Genomic DNA, 21,520 nt, shown 5'->3' on the forward strand with positions numbered 1-21,520 from the left:
AATATTCTTTATCATATTAATAAAAATATATTTAAACTTCATCAAAAATTATTTTAAATTAATCAACCCACTTTAAAATAATTATAGTAATAAGATACATTGCAAAAAGGTGGAACTGCCACCTTAGCGATCCCCTGGGTCCGGCCCCACAGATATCCAGAGAGGATAAATCACGGTTAAGCTGGGCAGGAATGGTGACTAGGGGTCGAGTGAAATTTAAAGTGCAACAGACCGAAGTTTTACGTCCGTGTGCAACTGACGACCTTCGACCCCTGAACCTCTGTTGCAAATGTCACACCCTTCCAGCTGATCCAACCCGTGGGGGCTAGTAATAAGATACATACAGGTATATTAGGAAGACATTTTGTCATAATATAGTGACTCTTTGCATGAAAAGATCATACATCTACTAAAATATTTTATATCCATTAAAAATAATTTTATGATCTATTAAAATAAATATCCATGCACATAGTAACTACGCTAAATTACAGGACATAAATAACTTTTTCATTTTTTTTAATAATTCATATATTCAAATTTTCAAATAATCACTCCAAAATCATTTCAGGATTTATACAATTGAGGACGGATTTTTGCCCAAACATGAATTTATTTTCTCACAGTCTTTTATTTTCTTTTCCCTTAACCAATAGGGAGACGCAATATTGCTTAATGGCTATTAATCGGGTATTTATTTAGTGTGCATTGACTAGCTGCCCTGACTATTTCACCCCTTTTTCTCAAGGTCGAGCCGCCTCGACTATTCACCGTCCATTCTATCAAATCACCCATCATTTCCCCGTTTGGACGGCCATGATCAATTTACCTAACAATCTCATCTCTTAATGGCCCAATTCTCCATCCCTTTTAATAATCACCCACCCTGTTTTTGTCATGTTATTTGGACTTCCCCTTCACCGCAATTCCTCTCGTTGGCTTGCGACGAAGATCGAAGAGGAAGAACGCAGGATCGCGCTAGAAGTTGAAGGCGAAATCCTTTGTTTTTTCTTTGGACGGATTTCGAACCCTAACCCAGATTCTCAGTTTCTCGATAGCCTTCGAAGCGGAGGAATGATTGTTACGCCGCCATTGGAGTGATCGAGGAACCTAATCCGTTGACCATGTCCTCTTCGTCTCCCGCCGTCAATCCTCAGTCACCCAGCCTCAAGACCTACTTCAAGACCCCGGAGGGAAGATACAAATTGCAGTACGAGAAGACCCACCCGGCCGCCGTTCTGCACTACTCCCACGGCAAGGCCGTCTCCCAGGTGGCTCGGCTTGGTTTCGTCTTATTACTGTTTGGAAGTTTGTGGGAATCAGAATTACTGATTGCGTTTTTTTTTTCCATCTGCAGTTGTCTATTGCTTATCTCAAGGAGAAGCCAGCGAACCAGGCGTCGGCTGCACCGTCGACCCCGAGCGCTAGCGGTGTGAGGTCCGCAGCGGCTAGGCTGCTTGGTGCTGGAAATGGAAGCCGGGCGCTCAGCTTTGTCGGTGGTAATGGGGCGAATCGGGTGGTCTCAGGGAGCAGCAAGATTGGAGGGTCTGTTGGAACCTCCGTAGGATCAAGTAGCTCACAGCTGGTAGCCAATTATGATGGAAAGGGCACTTATCTTATCTTCAACATGGCTGACACTCTTTTCATTAGCGATCTCAATTCGCAAGACAAGGTTCTCATCTCGTTCCTTAGATTTGCCTTCATTTATTTCACTCTACTTGTAGTGTGATATTTGAGTATTCGATGACTTATCCTGTGTCAGGATCCCATCAAGGCCATAAATTTCAGCAACTCGAATCCAGTTTGCCATGCCTTTGATTCAGAGGTGAAGGATGGTCATGATTTGCTTATCGGTTTGCACTCTGGAGATGGTCAGCTCACTAGTTTCCTGTCCAATTTGAAGTTGGAATTTACTTGTTAAATTGGTGATTATTGATCATCTGCCCATTGTCCATATTCTTGTTATTCTAGTATATTCAGTGTCATTGAGGCAACAGCTACAGGATCCAGGAAGGAAGCTTGTTGCAGCTCATCATTACAACAAGGATGGCGCCAATGGCAATAGGCACGTATTGCTCACTGAACCATGTTTGGAATGCTTATGATTGACCTTATGGAAACACTTTGACTATTTAATTGTTATCATTTTTATTCTGGAATTTGCATGCCTACTTTTCGGGTTGCCCATGGTGTTCTAATTAGTTCTAGTTGTCACTTAAACACATGAACTGCCTTTCCGTACTTGCAAAGCTCTCCATGGCTTCATGTTTTGCAAGATATCTCAACCTCGTCTCTGTAAGAATGTGAGGTATAACCATACTTCCATTGAACACATATGGATTTGTCAACACACGTTGGGAAATGACTTATACCTTGCATTTTAATAGAGTACTTTCCAATAAGAGTACCTTGCATTTGAATAAGAGTGTTGAGCAAACAATGTTCCCAAATGGTCGGACTTGACCAGGTTATTTTGATGTGTTTAGCAAAGGGATTAAGTTAGTTTTGACTTGAGTTTCTAATGTGTACATTAAGTGCTCAGGAACTTGAAATAGTGCACATAAGAACTTGCGAAGCTTGGTGCCGTGACTGTCAAATTGATTTGGGTTCGGTGACTTGAAGGTTTAACATGGAAGTTAACTCAGAAGACGAGGGGAGAAGAATGACACGTGGAGCAAGCTCATGGAGCTTTGTGCATTTAAGAGATTTGAGGCGAAACACATGGTGTACTCTGAGGTGGACTTGGAAGGCAAAGGGATAAGGTTGACATGTGGAACAAGTTTTTGGAGCTTGGTGCATTCGAGGTACTGAAGGCTTGATACGGGGTGTACAATAGTGACTTAAAGTGAAGTGGAGTCATAGGTAAGGGGAGAAGGATGCCACGTGGAGCAAGTTCGCATGACTTGGTGCATTCGAGGGACCAGAGACCTTACACGAGGTATACTTGAGAACACGCAACATTGATAAGGTTAAATAGCTGGAGACATGAAAGTTATGAAAGATTTTTGAGTGATGTGTAATCTTGGGGATTTAAGGTGACATCATGGAGTGACACAATCAATTGACTGAACTTAAGGGTTCAGTGAACAAAAAAGTTCTATTCGAGCTATCGTCAATAGGAAATTAGCCTAGTTGATTGGAGGAGCAATCAATCGGACAATTTTTTAATTCACACCTATACAATGTTTGCTCAAGTGTCACTTGTGCCCAAGCAATTGATAGGCATACAAAATGTGTCCATTGGTATTATATATATATATATATATATATAAGACTATGAAAGTTTTTGACTTGGCAAGGGTGCTTGGAAATATTATGAGTTGTCTCATGACCAAGTGTTCAAGAGCTTAATCTCTTTAAGGGCTTGCAATCCAAGTCGACAACTTCAATCAACAAGTAATCTACTCTCCTTAAACTTAGCATTTCATTGCCATTTAAGAGTAGATCATCATTACAATCATTCTAAAGGTTGGAATAGTAAGAGGCATGCTCCATCGCCTCTTATGAAGGAGCCTCTTAAAATGGATTTAAGAGAGTGGCTCACTAGACAAATCAAGAAGCCATGGAATATGAGCAAAGTCTCTGAGTCACGCAAAATAGTCGTGTTATCATTGTATTACTTATTCTTGTTGTTCCACTGTGACTAAGACTTGACACGATAGTCTGACTCATACATGGGTACTCATGTGGAAATATCAATTGATTTGTATTTGTTTTATGAGAAGTTGTGTTTTAGGGTTTGGTTATTTACCTCCTACCACTCTAGCTGGTTGCATGCTGGTATCAGTTGATGCTACAAAAGGACTTCCAATAAATACTCACCATATAGGGAATTCTGTGATTTGCTAGCCAAATGCATGCTTAATAATTATTATTATTTTGCTTTTTCCATTGCTTTTTGGATATTCTAAAAGTAGTTTGATATATGGCAGCCTGACATTTCAATAACGGAACTTTATCCATTGAAGATTGAGTTATTTCATGTTATTTGTAATTTATCTCCATGTCAATTCACTGACAAAAAGGCCTTTTATGTTGGGATATTTTCAGTCAATGTCTTCTGGAACTAGATGTTGGAGGGGTTCTATTATACTTAGATGGACAGGAAGGATGATTCACCATGATGGTTGCATAACGATTCTTAGTAACCATATTGTAGTCTTCTTCTCTGTTAAGTAAAGATAGAAAGGGAAGTTTAACTCAAACTTTTATTTAGGAAAACCTAGTTTGATAAGTTAGACTTTAGAATAAGGAAAATTTTGCAGTCTTCCAGGTTGATTGTGCAAACCTGATTAATAGTATATATACATTTTTAACTTTGACTTTAGTTATGTCTGTGTTGCCTGTGTTTCTTTCCAGCTGTTTTTTAACTCTAAAGATCTGCATACTGATGCTTCTATCCACATTCAATAGACAATGAATTACACAAGTGACTAAAATTGATAACAAGATTTTTAAGTAGGTTAATCTTGGAATGTTTTTTTTGAAGAGTTTCTTTTGCAATGATTGACATTTATCTAAAATTGTAAAAGAAACCATACTATCCACACTCACCTTATGTGCATGCGTGTGCATGCTATATATGCAATATTGAGGTCTTTTGGTTGCTTCTAATTAACAGCCGCACATTATCTATTAATGAACATCCACTGATTTTGCAGTAGATGCACTTGTATTGCATGGGTCCCAGAAGGCGATGGCACATTTGTTGTTGGTTATGCTGATGGAAATGTATATGTATATGAAAAAGTTAGTCTTTCACATATTCTTTGATAGTACTCTGAATTTTATCAAATTATTTTTTCCACTCAAGTTCTAGTTGTTACTGAAATTGGTACTTTTTCTCTTTAGTGCAAAGATGGGACTGTTGATTGTTCTTTTCCTGTCATTAAAGATCAAACTCAATTTATAGTTTCACATGCACGGTCAAGTAAGGTAATTTTTTTCTACAATTTTTAGATGTACTTTCTTTGTATTTCATTTATATGCATCATGGTTTTGTTTTCAGCATATTTATTTGCCATTACATTTTCTGTTTTACTGTTGTGATCAAAATCTCATTCAACAATGCAGCTGAATTACATGTGTTAGGCATCGAATAGTCTCTCACCATTTATTATACTTTGGTTATTATATGACAAAGTAATGGTTATCTTGTGATTAACATTCTCTTGATGCCATGTGTGTCACCATAATATCTGTGATTTTATCTTTAGGTTTTCTGCCTTCTTATTACAATTGCATTCTTATTTATTCTATAAGAAAAAACAAATAAGTTGTTGGATATGCAGTGCTCATATTCGATTGAATGACATTGCATGAATTTCTTTGGAAATTATTTAGGTGTCTACATGGTTGTGAACTTTTCTAAGTGCATGCTTTGTCAAGATCCTTTCTTGGAAACTAAGAGGTTAATTAAGTAGTTTTTTCAGATGTGATTGTAATAATGTTGTGCTAGATTCTTTTATTAATCCTAATTTTTTATTTAAATTGTTAATTTTATATTTACAATTTGTTAATATTTGTGTAACTATTAAATTAGAAATTAATCATAGATTTACTAAAATTAATTTATGTAAATTATTAGTTTTTAAAATTTCGATTACAATTGCAGTTTGTTAATATTTACATAATAATAGAATTTAAAATTAACTATCAGTCTCTGAAAATTAATTTATATTATCAATTTATTTTATTTATACTTTAGCAATAGTTTGCATACAAAATACTCTTTTAATTTTTTATGATACGATGACGTAGTTTGATTTGAAGTTTTCTTTAATTTTTACAAAACTTAAAGGATTGAATTCTCAAATATTTTATTGGAATAATTTAGGGGGCGTTTGGTACACGCGTTTTCCATTTTCATTTTCTGGAAAACGCGCGTTTTCTGAAAAATGGTGTTTGGTTTGCGTTTTTCGCGCGCGTTTTCTAAAAAATTGGCTATCGTTTTCTAGAAAAACAGAGAATGACCAAAAATCGTTTTCTGTTTTCTAGAAAATACGCGTTTTCCAGAAAATGAAAATGAAAAAGGTGCAAACCAAACACACCCTTAGACTTTGAATTTAAAATGTATACAAATAATTAATTCATTATGAAATGGAAAATATAATTTTCTATTTATAGATTTAATTCGATTATAATATTCAAAGTTGAACATGAAATTAGTTTATATTTTTGAAATATGGAAGCCAATGTATCTATCTCATGCAAGATACTCATTTTGATATTAAATGATTGAAATTCTTTTGAATTCATCTCAACATGTTTTAAAGTGTTTTGTCAGAATGACAAAGTAATGAATCCATATCATTCCAACCAGAGATCAGAACTTTAATATAAACAATATATTTTTTTAAATATAAATTAGAAAATGAGATTCAATTGACACCATTAATGGCATCTTACTATATACTTGTGCGCCGAGTATTGGTACGATATAGTAGTGAAATTGTATTGTTCCTACCAAAGGTCAAAACTTCAATATCCAATAATATTTAAACCTTGATCTTATGTAAATGAAAAATGATATTCAAGTGGGATATTATAGTAGCTTACTGCACTCTTATCCCAGACTAACATCTATGTAATAAAGTTTGTTGTGGGTTTTGTCTTTTCAACTGTTAACCATAAAACAACTTAGAGCTAAACAGTTATGTGATTAGAGTAACAATCCACTGTAAGTCAAGATGTTTAGTTGTTTTTGTAAAATGCTTATTTCACACATCAGACATGTTTATTTGTTAGTTTAAGGTTAGAAAAATGATTTAAAGTTGATGAACAAATGTTTGTTCTACTTGTCTTTGCTTATTTATTTTTTTATACATTCTTTGACGTTCCAAATTTTATGTATATCATAAACACTAGATGTCTAGCCTATTATATGAACTAGAAATATTCAATAAATCCAAGAATAAAATTGATAAGCACTCAATGACAATTATGAACATGTAATTCTTCTCAAGCAATTGAGAGACTTTGAAGATTTGATAATCAATATTGATCTTTGAGGATTTGATGACTAGGATTTACAAAGGTACAATTTGATATGAACTGCAAATAAGTAAAACTGTCTCCCTTCCCTCAAATTTGAAGGTACAACAAGACATTGAAACTTATGAAGATGAAGTAGCAAAAAATGTGAAAGTAAAGTTTACAAAGAAAAAAAAGATGGACTAGGGTTCCAATATCTATTCTTGTGACAAGGAATTAATATTAGAAGGGAGACCAAGCAAAGCTTTTATTAATCCAAGAGAAGTGCGATGTTAGAGAGTAATTTTGACTTTTGAGTAAATTCTAATGATTTGGAAGATAAAATTAACATTGTGTGATAAATATGTTGGAGACAAAAGTCAAATTAGTGCTCTAACATCTATTTTTAGAGGGGAAAATATGAGATTACGAGAGGCAAAGTGAGATAGTAAAATGTGACATTAACTCTAAGAGTTGTTAGAAAAGAAAGCGCAAACAATAACTAATACAATAATAACTAAACTTTATTCCACCAGATGAGGTTTACTATATGGATCCTTCTGTGCCATTGGACTCTATCTCCTACTATATTATCATTTATATTTAAATAAATTTTATCTTGTTTTATTGTTTCTAATCAATTTTTTTTTATCTTCCTCTTCGTTTGATGTGCACATTTGTCATAATTTCACATCGCTTGGAGCATTTATTAGTGTCTAAGTGCATGTCTGTACCATTTTAAATGTGTTTTTCAGAGTTTTCTGTCAATAGGTATAACTCTGATTTTCTCTCTAATATTTTCATTTTTATCCTATCTATCCTTGTATGTCCGCACATCCACCTTAACGGCCACATCTCTGCAACTCTCATTTTCTGTTCATGTGATTAAGTCATAACCTAACATTCAGCTCCATAGAATATAGCAAGTCTAACAATCGTTTTGTAAAACTTTATTTTTAAATCTTAGAGGTACTTTACTATTAAAAAAAAACATCTGACGTTTTCTTTTATTTCAACCATCCCGCTTGTATTTTATATAAGACCTCTCTAAATCCATTCATTCTTTTGCAAAAATGATCTTAAATACTTAAAACTTCAACTCGAGATCTCCTATCTTAACAGTTGTTTTATTACTTCTAATACTTAAATTCTATATATTCTGTCTTTACTCTACTAAATCTAAAACCTTTCACTTGTAGCGTTTCTCGCAAAGATTCGAGTTTAACATTTACTCCTTCACGTGTCTCATTTACTAAAACAATATAATCTGCAAATAACATGCAACATGGTACCGTATGTTAGATGTATCAAGTGAGTTCGTCAATGATTAGTCTAAAAAGATAGAGACTTAGAGCTGATCCTTGTTGTAACTATCCTTATCCTTATGAGAAACACTTTGGCTAATTTGCCTGAAGTCTTTACTTTTGTTATTATATCCTCATGCATATCCTTAATTAGGTTAATATGCGCTTATGCTAACACATCTTTTTTCTAGAATTCTCTATTTAATCTATCTTAAATGTTTCCACAATACATAGTAAGACATTACAGGTGAAATTTGTTGTTGAAATAAAGAACCTAATAAGCCAACTAGAGATGGAGAGGAGGAGAGAGAATGACTTGAGATGCAAATGGTGAAGACTGCATGCTCTAGAACAATTGTTCTTCTTAAATGCAACTACGTTTCCCTTATGGGTGTCCAATCGGTCCAACCCAAACCAAGTTGAAGGAAGTTAGATCAAATTATTATTTTTTACATATGAATTGTCTAGCAAACAGATCAAACCAAATAAGCATGTAAATTGAATTAAGACCTTAAGACCAACTGATATTCTGGTTTTCTGTTTGATTCTAGTTGAACTGAATTTACATTTAAACATTATAATATGTTATATTTATTATTAAATTATTAAGTAAATTTATCTTATAAAATATAATAGAATTAAATTATCATATTTTAGATTTTTTATCTAAACTTTATAAATATTTAATTATTTGCAAACTTTATAAACATTGAATTATTCACAATGTATATGAAAAACAAATGTAAATTTTATTATTTTTAGAAAATCAGTTTTTTTTTTATTTGGTTTAGTTTACAACCACAATCGAATTGAACTGTTTTATATGTTGGTCAATTCAGACAGAAACAAACCAACTGAATCCGTCTAAAGATGGAATCCAATCCAATTTTAATTCAATTCGGTTTGTATTTTTGGTTTGAACTGAATAATGAACTGGGGTTCCTTCCGTCCTTTTTATATGGGTTTTGCACCTTCTCTGTTTTATCACATGCTGCTACTCTGTTTTTACGACTACACCTGAACAAAGTCTTGACTTGGGCCTATATTGGCTTCCACTTAGTCTAGGGCTTAGTCTTGACTCTGTTTTAGTAGCTTGATTACTGGTCTAGTCCAAGTTCCTATGAAGAACAAAGAGGAACTTAGGAGGCTTTGTGGTTTACGAGAGTTGTGGCACAAACGCAAGAGCTGTGAAGGGAAGTGATGTTTATAGTTCAAGTTGTCATGGTCGTTAAAGAATATGAGGAGGTGGTGCAATTGATAGAGGCAATATGTGAGGACAATTTGTGTGTGGATTTGTTGAGTACCTAGCAACTCTAACACCATTAACTCTTCTCCTTAAGCTAGAGCATAGACATCATCGTACCAAATTTTTATATAAACTACATTAGTTCTCACAAGACAATACAATTAAGATGTGACAATGATTAAGACAAAGCAATATTGAATTTTGACTGAGTTTGCAAGCCTCAATTTCTTGACCTCTGATCAGCCAACAAAACAACAGAGGGAGTCTGTATACAGATATTCCAGGAATTACTTAAGGTGAAAAGAGCATGCAGACATAATAGATAGGAAGAGAAGGAAAATAAATAGGAAAACCCAAAAAGATCTGGAGGGACAAGGAGAGGAAAAAGATGATGATTTCTGTAATAGAGTTATAGAGGAAGGCTCGCAATTTGCGTATTTGGAGAAGATGATTTCCTTAATAGAAGAAGGGATGATGCAAATCTGGGCTATTGAGCTGTTGCACTATGTAGAGTTGGTATGCTCCTGACTCAGGAAGCAATTTGTGTGCGCTCAACATTGGTTGAGAGGTGACATTAGATGATTGGTTGTTGGTGATGTTCTAGTGGTCTACGAAGGCCATGAGTGCCAGTGCCTTCAGAAGTTGCTACCCATAGTGATAGACCAACGACAGCAGTCTCAAACAGTAGAAAATCACCTTGGTTGCTCGTGTCAAAAGAGACAGAGGTAGTGTGCTCGCAGGAGGCAGAACAGTACATACACACATGGAGATTCTGATTCATCTTATGTGAGTCAGGACTGGGAATGAGCTGAGTCATGGGTGAAAGAGAGATCACACACGAGAAAGAGTGTAACAGATGGTTGACAGTGATGTCAGTGGTAAGATCTCCCTGTAGGTGATCACTCTTATTAAATCTAACCCTAATAAAGAGGATCTGTTATCGTGTAAAATTTGAGAAAATTGAATATTATATTCTTTCAAGAGACATATAGCACATGCATATATAAACTCAAGTCATAATCCTAACCCTACAATAGCAATGTGAACTAAACCCACTACAGTAATAGCATAACAACTCTAACACACTTAACAGAATTGAAAAAAATGATAAACCTAACTAGCCCTGGGTGACCGGCCTGATCCTATGAAATTTTCCCACCGGCCACCAGTGTAAATCGGAAAATGCTCGCGGTGGGCAGCCATCATCCTTTGGTTGCGCACCTCATTTGGAGGAAACACTTAACAGAATTGATAGAGAGAGTAGGAGGAGGTCTTGTAATTATCTATATATGCTTTTAGGGCCACTGGAAGGCTCTATGAACAAAGTTGCTTTGATGGAAGAGGACAAAGCCATACCTCTTGGATGGTCTTTGGCTTGCCATCAATGATCAGATATTTACATTGATGCTATAGTTTGGCGAAGGCATTGTTGAAGCCTTCAGGTATCTCAATTAAGGTTGTGAACAAGATCAAGGTTGGTGAGGTGAGGGATCTCAAAGAGGTTGGTGGATTTGTAGATTGTGAAATCCAACATTGAAAAACACATTGAGTTGTCTCAAAGTGGAAGAAATGAGGTGACATATGGTGGTAGGAGAGCAAGATGATGAGGTGTAGATTTGGACTTTGTCGGGGATGCTTCAATCTCAATTGGCTTGCAACAGTTGAATCACAAAAAAATTCCTAAGGTGGACACCAGTATCCTTTGAGGAGGTTGCTGACCAAGATGTGAATAGGGATTGTTAAGAGAAAATCGCGTGTTAGACATCACGGAGTTATTGACTTATATAGAGAAGGATATACAACATAATTACAATAATACCCCTAGTTATTATGTTACAATATTCTAACACGCCCTTTCAAGTTGGAGGATATAGATCATATGTACCAGCTTGTTATATATGTAGTCAATTCGGGAACTTCTCAGTGACTTAGTGAATATATCTGCTAGTTGATCATGTGAGTTGACAAAACTAGTAGATATTTCTCCTGATACGACTTTCTCTCTAACAAAGTGACAGTCAACTTCAATATACCTTGTCCTCTTATGAAAAACTGGGTTCGAGGCAATATGCATGGCAGCCTGGTTGTCACATACAAGTGACATTTGTGTAACCTCCCCAAACCTGAGTTCCTGAGGCAGTTGTTTTAGCCATATAAGCTCTTGATTAGTTATGGCCATAGCCCAATACTCTGCCTCTGCACTGGATCTTGCCACAACATTATGCTTTTTGCTTTTCCAAGAAACAAGGTTACCTCCGACAAATATACAAAACCCAGTGAACCTCTGGGAGATCTTGTCCAATCTGCATCAGAGTACCTTATAACTCGAGTATGTCCTTTGTTTGCATACAAAAGACCCTTTCCTGGTGCGCCTATGATATATCGAATAATGCGAGTCATAGCATTCCAGTGTTCTTTGCATGGAGAGTTGAGAAACTGACTTATTACACTTACCGCAAATGAGATATCCGGACGAGTAACAGTAAGGTAGCTTAGTTTCCCTACTAATCGCCTGTACTATTCAGGATCTGGAAGAGGCTCCCCTGATTAGGTAGGAGCTTGGCGTTAGGATCCATAGGGCTGTCGACTGTCTTTGAGTTTAACATTCCTGTTTCTTCCAGAATATCCATTGCATACTTTCTTTGGGATATGGCGATCCCTTGTTTAGACTGTGCTACTTTTATCCCCAAGAAATATTTGAGTTTGCTGAGGTCCTTTGTCTGAAAATGTTTAAAAAGATGTTATCTCACCTGTGAAATCCCAAGATGATCACTGCCTGTGATGACAATATCATTAACATAAACCACGTAGATGTAACCAGTAGATGAGTGGCGATAAAAGACAGAATGGTCAACCTTGCTCCGAGTCATGCCAAACTGTTGAATTACAGTACTAAAGCTACCGAATTATGCTTTGGGTGATTGCTTGAGGCCATATAAAGATTTTCGTAGGTGACATACAAGACCAGAAGACTCCCCCTGAGCAACAAAATACGGAGGTTGCTCCATGTAGACTTCCTCGAATAGATTACCATGTAAGAATGTATTTTTGATGTCCAACTGATAAAGAGGCCAATGGCGACTCGCAGCAATTGACAGGAATAGGCGTACAGAAGACATCTTGGCAACAGGAGAAAAAATATCCCCATAACCCAATCCGAAGATTTGAGTATAGCCTTTAGCGACGAGACGTGCCTTAAGTCTGTCAACCATACCATCCGGACTAACCTTCACCGTATAAACTCATCGACAACCAACAACTGACTTCCCAGGTGGTAGAGGAACGAGGTACCAAGTCCCACTATTCTTTAAAGTACAAATTTCATCGAGCATAGCTTGTTTTCATTTTGGATTGGCAAAGACATCACTTGCAGTCTTAGGAAGAGAATCAGACGGCAAGGAAGAAAGACAAGAATAATAGGAAGGAGAAAAACGATGATAACTCAAAGAAACATAGTGAGGAGAAGGATTACGAGTGGAACACATACCCTTCCGAAGTGTAATAGGAATATCAGAGTCAGGAGATGGGACCGGAGGAAACGACGAAGGACTTGGCTCTAAAGATGTGTCCACGGCAGTGTCGGCAACAAAGCAGGACGAGGACGACGCTGATAAACATGCAAAGGAGGAGACGAGGCTGGGACGATATAGGCGCCTTCGGGGGACAAAAGATAGTCACTAGTGCAGGTGGAGAGGGAGAAACCTTGGATTGGGAAGCAGGAGGCCTAAAAAATGAAACCGAATCAAAGAATGTGACATCATCAGAGATGAAGTAGCGACGAAGAATAGGGGAATAACACTTGTACCCTTTCTGAGACCGTGGGTACCTAAGGAAAACACACTTATGAGACCGGGGAAAGAGTTTATCAATGCTAGGATCAAGATCATGAACAAAATATATAGAACCAAAGACCCGATGTGGTAAAGGATGAAGAGGATGATGAGGGTAGAGGATATTATGAGGTATCTTACCCTGGAGAGTGGAGGAAGGCATGCGATTGATGAGATAACACGCAGTAAGTACGACATCGCCCCAAAACTGATGAGGAACATGAGAATGGAGAAGAAGAGTCTGAGTGGTCTCAAGGAGATGACGATTCTTGCGTTTTGCAATCCCATTCTGTTAAGGGGTATGAGGGCAAGACGTGTGATGCAGTACACCATGAGATGCCAAGAAAGAACGAAACTAAGTAGAAAGATACTTATGTGTATTATCACTTTGCAAAGTTTGAAGAGAAATACCAAACTGAGTTTTGATTTCATGAAAAAAGATTGAAAAATAGAAAACAATTCTTAATGTTCCTTCATCAGATATAACCATGTACATGGGAAAAATCGTCTTAAAAGTAACAAAACATCGTGATCCCAATGTAGAAGAAACACGACTCGGACCTCAAACATCAGAATGAACCAAAGCAAAGGGGGTCGTAGCTCGACTCACCGTGCGAGGAGAAAAAGAACTACGAACATGCTTACCTAATTGACACGACTCATAAGACAAAAACTCTAAGTGAGAAAGACTAGGATGTAATTGTTTCAACTTATCAAGATCTGGATGCCCCAACTGAGCATGAATAAGAAGTGGAGATATCGTCGCTGAACCAACAAGAGAAGGTTGTTGAAATCGATAAAGGTCATGAGACTCACATCCGAAACCAATCATCCTCTTTGTACTCCGGTCCTGTAAGGAAACAGATGTTTTAGTAAAAGAAATGATAGAATCAAGAGACCGAGCAAGTTGACTTATCGACAATAAATTAAAGGGAGTTCCGGGAACATAAAGAACATTATGAATAGAAAGAGACGGAGAAGGATGAACAATACCAATACCCTGAGATTGAGTTTGGGAACCATTGACCATGGTGACAATAGGTAAATAACCGAAAGTAGTGAGAGAAGAAAATAGGGATTTATTACCAGTGATATGATCGGTGGCCCCAGAATCAAGAATCCAAGGACCTGAAGAGCGAGATATGCCACCAAAGGAATTACTAGCGTGTGCAATGGTAGCAGTGGAATCTGAAGCCTGACGATCCTCAAACCATTTCAGAAAGTCATTATAGGAAGATGGTGGGGTCGGATCCAGTGTTAACTGTGAAGTGGAAGCTGAAGAAGCAACAGAACTCTGAACGATCTGAGCAGCGCGAGGAGGTCGACCATGTAGACTCCAACACTTATCAATCGTGTGTCCCAGTCGGTGGCAATGATCATACCAAGGACGTCCTTTGCCATCCTTGCGAGGTGGGGGTCTATTGTTGTGTCGAGAGACCAAAGCTGACGAGTCAACAGGAATAGAAGGAGGCATCGTCGAGACTTTGGTCGAGACACGGAGAAGAGTCGTCCAGGTATTGTCCATGGTAGCTTTTGTGGGGCTGCGTAGGATCTGATCACGAACATGAGAATAATTTATGCACAAACCATATAAAGCCAGAGACATAAAAAATTTCTTCTGATTTTCAAGCTCTTCAACAGGACTGGCCGCAGGTGGAAGCAGTTCATTGAAGTCACAAAAAAGGCTAGAGACCGAACCTGATAAGATGACATTGAATCCTTAATCTGATGAGCACTGAGGATGGTCATGAGAATTTCACAAACTTGATAGAGTCGCTGAGAGGTGCTCGTAAAGAGTTGTTGAGCTTGTGTCCAAACAGCTTTACAAGTTTTGTGAGTACTGAAGACATTCCGAAGAGATGGATGGATGGTGGCTCGGATAATACAACACAATTGAATGTCAACCTTCTTTTATAGAGGACGATCGACGACTTGAACATTTTCTTCAGTTTGAGTGAGATGTGTCTTATAACCATGTAGACTCTAGCACTTATCAATCGTGTGTCCCGGTCGGTGGCAATGATCACACCAAGGACGTCCTTTGCCACCCTTGCGAGGTGGGGGTCGTTGTGTCGAGAGACCAAAGTTGACAAGTCAACAGGAACGGAAGGGGGCATCGTCGAGACTTTGGTCGGGACACGGAGGAGAGTCGCCCAAGTATTGCCCATGGTAGCTTCTGTGGGGCTGCCTAGGATTTGATCACGAACATGAGAATAATTTGTGGACAGATCATATAAAACCAGAGACATACAAAATTTCTTCCGATTTTCAAGCTTTTCAACAGGATTGGTCGCAGGTGGTAGTAGTTAATTGAAGTCACAAAGAAGGTTAGAGACCAAACCCAGATAAGTTGACATTGAATCCTTAATCTGATGAGCACTGAGGATGGTCATGAGATCTTCACAAACTTGATAGAATCACCGAGAGGTGTTCGTAAAGAGTTGTTGAGCTTGTGTCCAAACAACTTTGCAAGTTTTGTGAGTACGGAAGACATTCTGAAGAGATGGATGGATGGTGGCTCGGATAATACAACACAATTGAGCGTCAACCTTCTTTCATATAGGGCGATCGACGACTTGAACATTTTCTTCAGTTTGAGTGAGATGTGTCTCATAACCTTGCCCAACAAGGCAAAGCTCAATATGAGATGCCCAAGAGACGTAATTCTTACCATCCAATTGCTCGGAAGAGATGAGGGGTGCAGTGATATGGTTGGTAAAAATTGAGATATCTGGCTTTGGGACGCCGGATGTAACCATTGATTAGTTTGGAAGGAGCGGCACCAGCAGCACGGATAAGGCAGGACGGAAGCCGCATGGATGAGGGAGGACACACTGCACTGTGGCAACAGTAGCTACTGCTCGCGGTACGCCGGCATGAAAGAGGCTAGCAGCCCGACTCTTTGGCGACGTTGCAACTCCCCGATGACGACCCACAGCAGCCTCCGTAGACCCCTTCCGGGATGGGTAGGGATGGCAGAGGCGGCGCAGAGTCGGCGTTGGGCGAAGGAAGGCGCTATAGTGTTCCACTACGGATCTATAAGCTTGATCATAGAGCCGTGCAGATCGGCGCACCTGAAGGCGATGGAGGTGGCGAGGAAAGCAGGGGCGCTGCTCTCCTACGACCCCAACCTCCGGCTGCCTCTGTGGCCCTCAGCGGAGTACACATGGCGTCGGAGATGAAGATTTGGACGTGCTCGTGGCGTCGGGGTAGGCACGGCCAGAGATGTTGAAGGCAAGGTAGAGCGCCAGGTGTTGACGATGAGAAGCGACGATAGAGGTCTAGGTCACGAACAAAAAGCGAGCTCGAGTGCTCGGCTTCCAACGAGCGCCTAGTATCCGCCGCTAGGAGAGTGAAGGAGGCGGCCGACGTCGGTAAGGACATGGGTTTAAACAGAGGTGGAGCCGCCGGCGAGCGAAGGAGATGCACTTTCGCCAGAGAGCGAGGATCGCGAGGTGCAGGCGCTGGCGCGAGGGAGACATGAAGATGGGAGGCAGCGGCGGTAGAATTGGGGGAAATTAGGGTAATAGGAAGTTAGGATTTTCTTTTAACTTGGCTCTGATACCATGTTAAGGGAAAACCGTGTGCTAGACATCATGGAGTTATTGACTTATATAGAGAAGGATATATAGTATTATTACAATAATACCTTTAGTTATTATGTTACAATATTCTAACAGGGATGACAAGAAGGTGTGGTGAGATAACGATTGAACTTCACACTCTTTCATCTATTCTCAGGTTGGTTAGGCATATACGGGAACAAGAGAGAGAGCACGCCAACATAAAATATGCAAATATAAAAAATAAATAATTAGAAATATATACTTCTATTAGATTTTATGTGGAGCATGGCAAATTTGAGCAGCGTATAATAATATTTCCCCAAACCTGTTCATCTATATAGTGGGGCAGTCAAGGCAACTTCAATTGGACGAGCTGATATGGGTCCCATTGAGGCAAGTTAAATTTATTTCCATAGATATGAAGAAAAGAACGGGCATGGAGGGGAGATTATGCCATCACATAAATTTGCAGTCTCATAAAGGAATTAGGAAAACATACTTTAAAAAACAGAAAGTCCATTTCCATACCAAGTTGAGTGAATAAATTGGAGAGAAAAAAAATCAAAAGAGGGCTCGTTATTTTCAATATCATCAAATGGGTGCCCCTATTTGATTAGGCAAAGTGGCATCCTATTCAACTTATATGGCCCCATATACTTTAATGAAACTATTCACATTCACTAATTTGAAGCAAAAATCAATTTGAATTTCTTTGTAACTTCAGACATGAGAATATTCACATTTTAATTATGCAAGATTATATTTCAATCTACATTTGAAATTCTCAAACTAATAAAGTAATATAATTTTAATGAAATAGTGTATGTTTGTAATTTGAAGCAAAATTTTTCCTAATCCACCTGTGAATAATCATTTGAAAATGAACATTTACATACATTTTTGTTGAAATTGGGACAGTTTTCCTTTAATTGTAAAAGGTGAACAATTCAATGAAACAAATGAAATAATTCATTTTCAATAAATTTGAATGAGGAGGTGCATAATGAACATAACTATAGGTGATGGGGTGCCCTTGTGATGATTTTGCAAATAAAGGGTGCTTTTTTATTTTTTCCCCATTGAATTTTATGCACCCTTTGCAGGTTATGCTACAATAACTAGTGACTAAAAAACTAATGTGGGATTAAACCTATTAATTGTAGGCCATGCATTTAACTTTTAACTTCAGCACTGATACCTTATGTCTTTGTATACCCACTTTGTACCTATGTTGGATGCTGATACTTTGAGACATATACTTTGGGTTGACACCTGATACCTTTGTTGATGACATGTAAAAGCTTCTAGAAACAATGTTTTTCATGCACTTAAATCTATACACTTACTGAAGTTGTAATGCCTTGGCATACACTCAAATCTATTCACATACTGAAGTAGTAATGCCTTGCCATACACTCAAATCTATACACATGTTGGATACTCATTCGTGACTTCAGTAATATGGTCTGATACAGTGCTCAAACTGTAATGCTTTTTGCAACATGATTTTCTTTTTACAGTTTGAAGATTTTATTCAGCATGTTTTGATTGGTATTCCTTGATAGCCAAGAATTGCCAATGATGTTTTTGGCAATCATTTGTCCTTCAAATGCAATGCTAACATCAGTTATTCTTCGTGCAGAGCAATCCTGTTGCTAGATGGCGAATTTGTCAGAGTTCAATTAATAATTTGTCTTTTTCATCTGATGGAACATGTTTAGCTACTGTTAGTAGAGATGGTATGCATTTAATTATCCTTTCTAAATTCCTTTAAAGTGTTTATTCTAAATTTCATCATTAACACTTCCAGATTAACCTAAAACATTGTAATTTTGCAGGTTATTTAAGGGTTTTTGATTTTGCAAAAGAGCAACTAAAATTTGGTGGGAAGAGTTATTATGGTGCCTTGTTATGTTGTGCTTGGAGGTATCTACGATGCGTCAATGCAATTGATTAAATATTTTGTCAAAATTTCTCTGCAATCTTTTTAGCCATATATATAGTGCAATTAGGTGCTATGCAAATTTCATATGACTTCCTTTCCCATTAAAGCCAGTGATTTTAACAAATGTGTTAATCAAACTACTTATGTAGCTTATATAACATCTAAATCTCTGATCTCCCTGCCTATTTTCTCCATCTGCAGCACTAGTTATTTCTTAGTCATTTTGTTTGATGGTCTTGTCCTAACTATCTAGCCTGTCACCTCAGTAGATTGAGCTGTGATTTGTTCTGTCACTCTTTGAGATTGTTTAAGCTTTCTGTAGTGTTCTTACTTTATATGTTGCATCTCCCTCATCCTGGAAGTTGTTCCATTATGAAGAAAATATGAAATTGACTGCTATTTACTATTTTAGTTTTGATGGTAAATATATTTTGACTGGTGGAGAAGATGATCTGGTGCAAGTATGGAGTACTGAGGATAGAAAGATAGTAGCATGGGGTGAGGGCCATAATTCATGGGTAAGTTTGATAAAGTTAGATACCCTATTATTATCTGAATTATAATAGATGATGATTACCAGGTTAGTGGAGTTGCTTTTGATTCGTATTGGTCCGCACCAAATTCAGAAGGAAATGGCGAAAATGTTGTGTATCGTTTTGGCTCTGTTGGTCAGGTAAAGTATGGATTCGGAATAGCAACTAAACAAATTAATTCAAAGTTGCAGCCTTGTTTTGTGTGCTTGAGCTATTTGGATGTTTGTTTTAGTGGTTTTGGAGGTGTCTTAGGGCTAAAGATCTGTTTTATGTAATACAATTTTGCAGGACACCCAACTACTTCTGTGGGACTTGGCTATGGATGAAATTGCCTTGCCGCTGCGTGGCCCTCCGGGTGGTTCACCTACCTTTGCCAGCAGAAGTCATTCTGTTCACTGGGATAGTGTTATCCCTGCAGGCTCACTCCAACCTGCTCCAAGCATGCAAGACGTGCCTAAAATTTCACCTCTAGTCGCCCACAGGGTGCATGTCGATCCCCTTTCTGGTGTGATATTCACTAATGAATCTATCGTAACAATTTCGAGGGAGGCACATATCAAGATTTGGATGAGACCTGGTCATAGTGACAACAGCCAATCAAACTCTCCTGATGCAGTCGCCCCCATTGCTATCCTGAAGGATAAACCTGTCGTTGCATCTTCCATTAAGACCAGCGGTTCCAGTTATAAGCAACCAACATCAGTCATTTTCTCATGATGGTCTCGTGCGGCTTCGAACGGTTGATCAGTGTTTCCCTGCGATTACGAAGCTAATTTTGCCAGTGGTTCGTCAATTTACATCTGATGCCTCAATGGCATCATTAGAAGATTTGAGGTGCCGATCAAGTGGTGTTGCTTCTTTATCGTGTAAGTTTTTTTGCCAGCACAAAATGCTGCCATTTGTGTGGCACAGCTGAAGCCAATAACGGAATATACGCTTGTGTAGATATATACTCCCAACAACAGCCTGACATTAGCCGATCATTAACTGTTTTCTCGAAACCTATTCTATTTGTGACATTAAAATATATCGGGAAAGAAAGTTTTCCACAATTCGTTTTAGTCGATGTGGTAAATACTTAGTTTGGAGTTAATGTATCCCATGCATTTTCAGTCATCGTTTTTGTGTGTAATTTGTCCACTCTTCTACAATGTGAGGAATGCTTAGGGTGCGTTTGGTTTGTATCATTTTCATTTTCTGGAAAATATGCGTTTTCTAGAAAACAGAAAATGACTTTTTGTCATTCTCTATTTTTCTAGAAAATGATAGTCAATTTTTTAGAAAACACGCGTAAAAAATGCAAACCAAATATCATTTTTTAGAAAATACACGTTTTTCAGAAAATGAAAAAGAAAAATGCGCGTACCAAACGCCCCTTTAGTTGTTCGTTCTGGTTTTAGCTGCTGTTGGATGCACTGGTTTTATTGTAAGCATATATGGTAATAGATTTTAAGTAAAAACAAAACAAATTATTAATTAATACTATTCCACAAAGTAAAACTCCAGCATACATGTCATGGGAACAACAAAGCAAAGGTGTAATTGTCATTTCATTGTAATTTTGTCATTTTATCTTTGATTTAAATTTATATTAAAATGCTAAATTATCAAGCTTTTTAGTATTTATATAGGTATGTACGTGTATTTATAGATAAATTAATATGTTGGGGTTCTAATATTATTTATTGTTAATCTCAATAGGTTGCTGTTTACAAATTAATTATATGTTGCTGTTTACAAATTAAATTATAATATTATTTATTGTTAATCTCAAAAGGTTGCTGTTTACAAATTAATTTATTATTTTTTTTGCACTTAACGATTTTAAATTGAATAAACTAAAAAAATAGTTTTGTTTCTAACCAACCAGATATTTTTTTTTAATAAAATTAGAGTATTTTATTTTATTTCAAAATTTTTAATCAAGTGGTAAATGATGATTCACTAGTCCAGCCCCCTTCTCAATCCTACAATTTTCTCAATCAAACACCAACTAAATATTGCTCATTACCAACCATAATTATTTAGTTAGGTATATTATTTTTTTTTTAATTTAGGTATTTAATTTTTCAAACTAATTAATTTTGAAAATGATTGATTTAATCGGATAATAATTTTTCATCG

The 21,520-nt window shown here is 37.3% G+C and overlaps 1 protein-coding gene across 4 annotated transcripts; it reads left to right on the forward strand.

Moving 5' to 3' along the window:
• Nucleotides 1-887: 887 nt before the first annotated feature.
• Nucleotides 888-20,528, forward strand: LOC121980290 (probable catabolite repression protein creC). Of its 4 annotated transcripts, none has more exons than XM_042532275.1 (11): nt 888-1,274; nt 1,358-1,672; nt 1,763-1,871; nt 1,972-2,065; nt 4,665-4,749; nt 4,852-4,935; nt 18,561-18,657; nt 18,757-18,844; nt 19,276-19,381; nt 19,444-19,536; nt 19,685-20,528. In XM_042532275.1, exons 1-11 carry the CDS (start codon nt 1,125-1,127, stop codon nt 20,111-20,113), a joined length of 1,650 nt encoding a protein of 549 aa, XP_042388209.1. In that variant the 5' UTR covers nt 888-1,124; the 3' UTR covers nt 20,114-20,528. The 4 variants fall into 4 exon arrangements, with proteins under 4 accessions (XP_042388209.1, XP_042388207.1, XP_042388210.1 ...); XM_042532273.1 differs by having other exon boundaries at nt 889-1,274; nt 4,662-4,749; XM_042532276.1 differs by having other exon boundaries at nt 889-1,271.
• The last annotated feature ends 992 nt before the right edge of the window (nt 20,529-21,520 follow it).

Source organism: Zingiber officinale, chromosome 5A, assembly GCF_018446385.1.
Source record: "Zingiber officinale cultivar Zhangliang chromosome 5A, Zo_v1.1, whole genome shotgun sequence".
Lineage (NCBI taxonomy): Eukaryota > Viridiplantae > Streptophyta > Magnoliopsida > Zingiberales > Zingiberaceae > Zingiber > Zingiber officinale.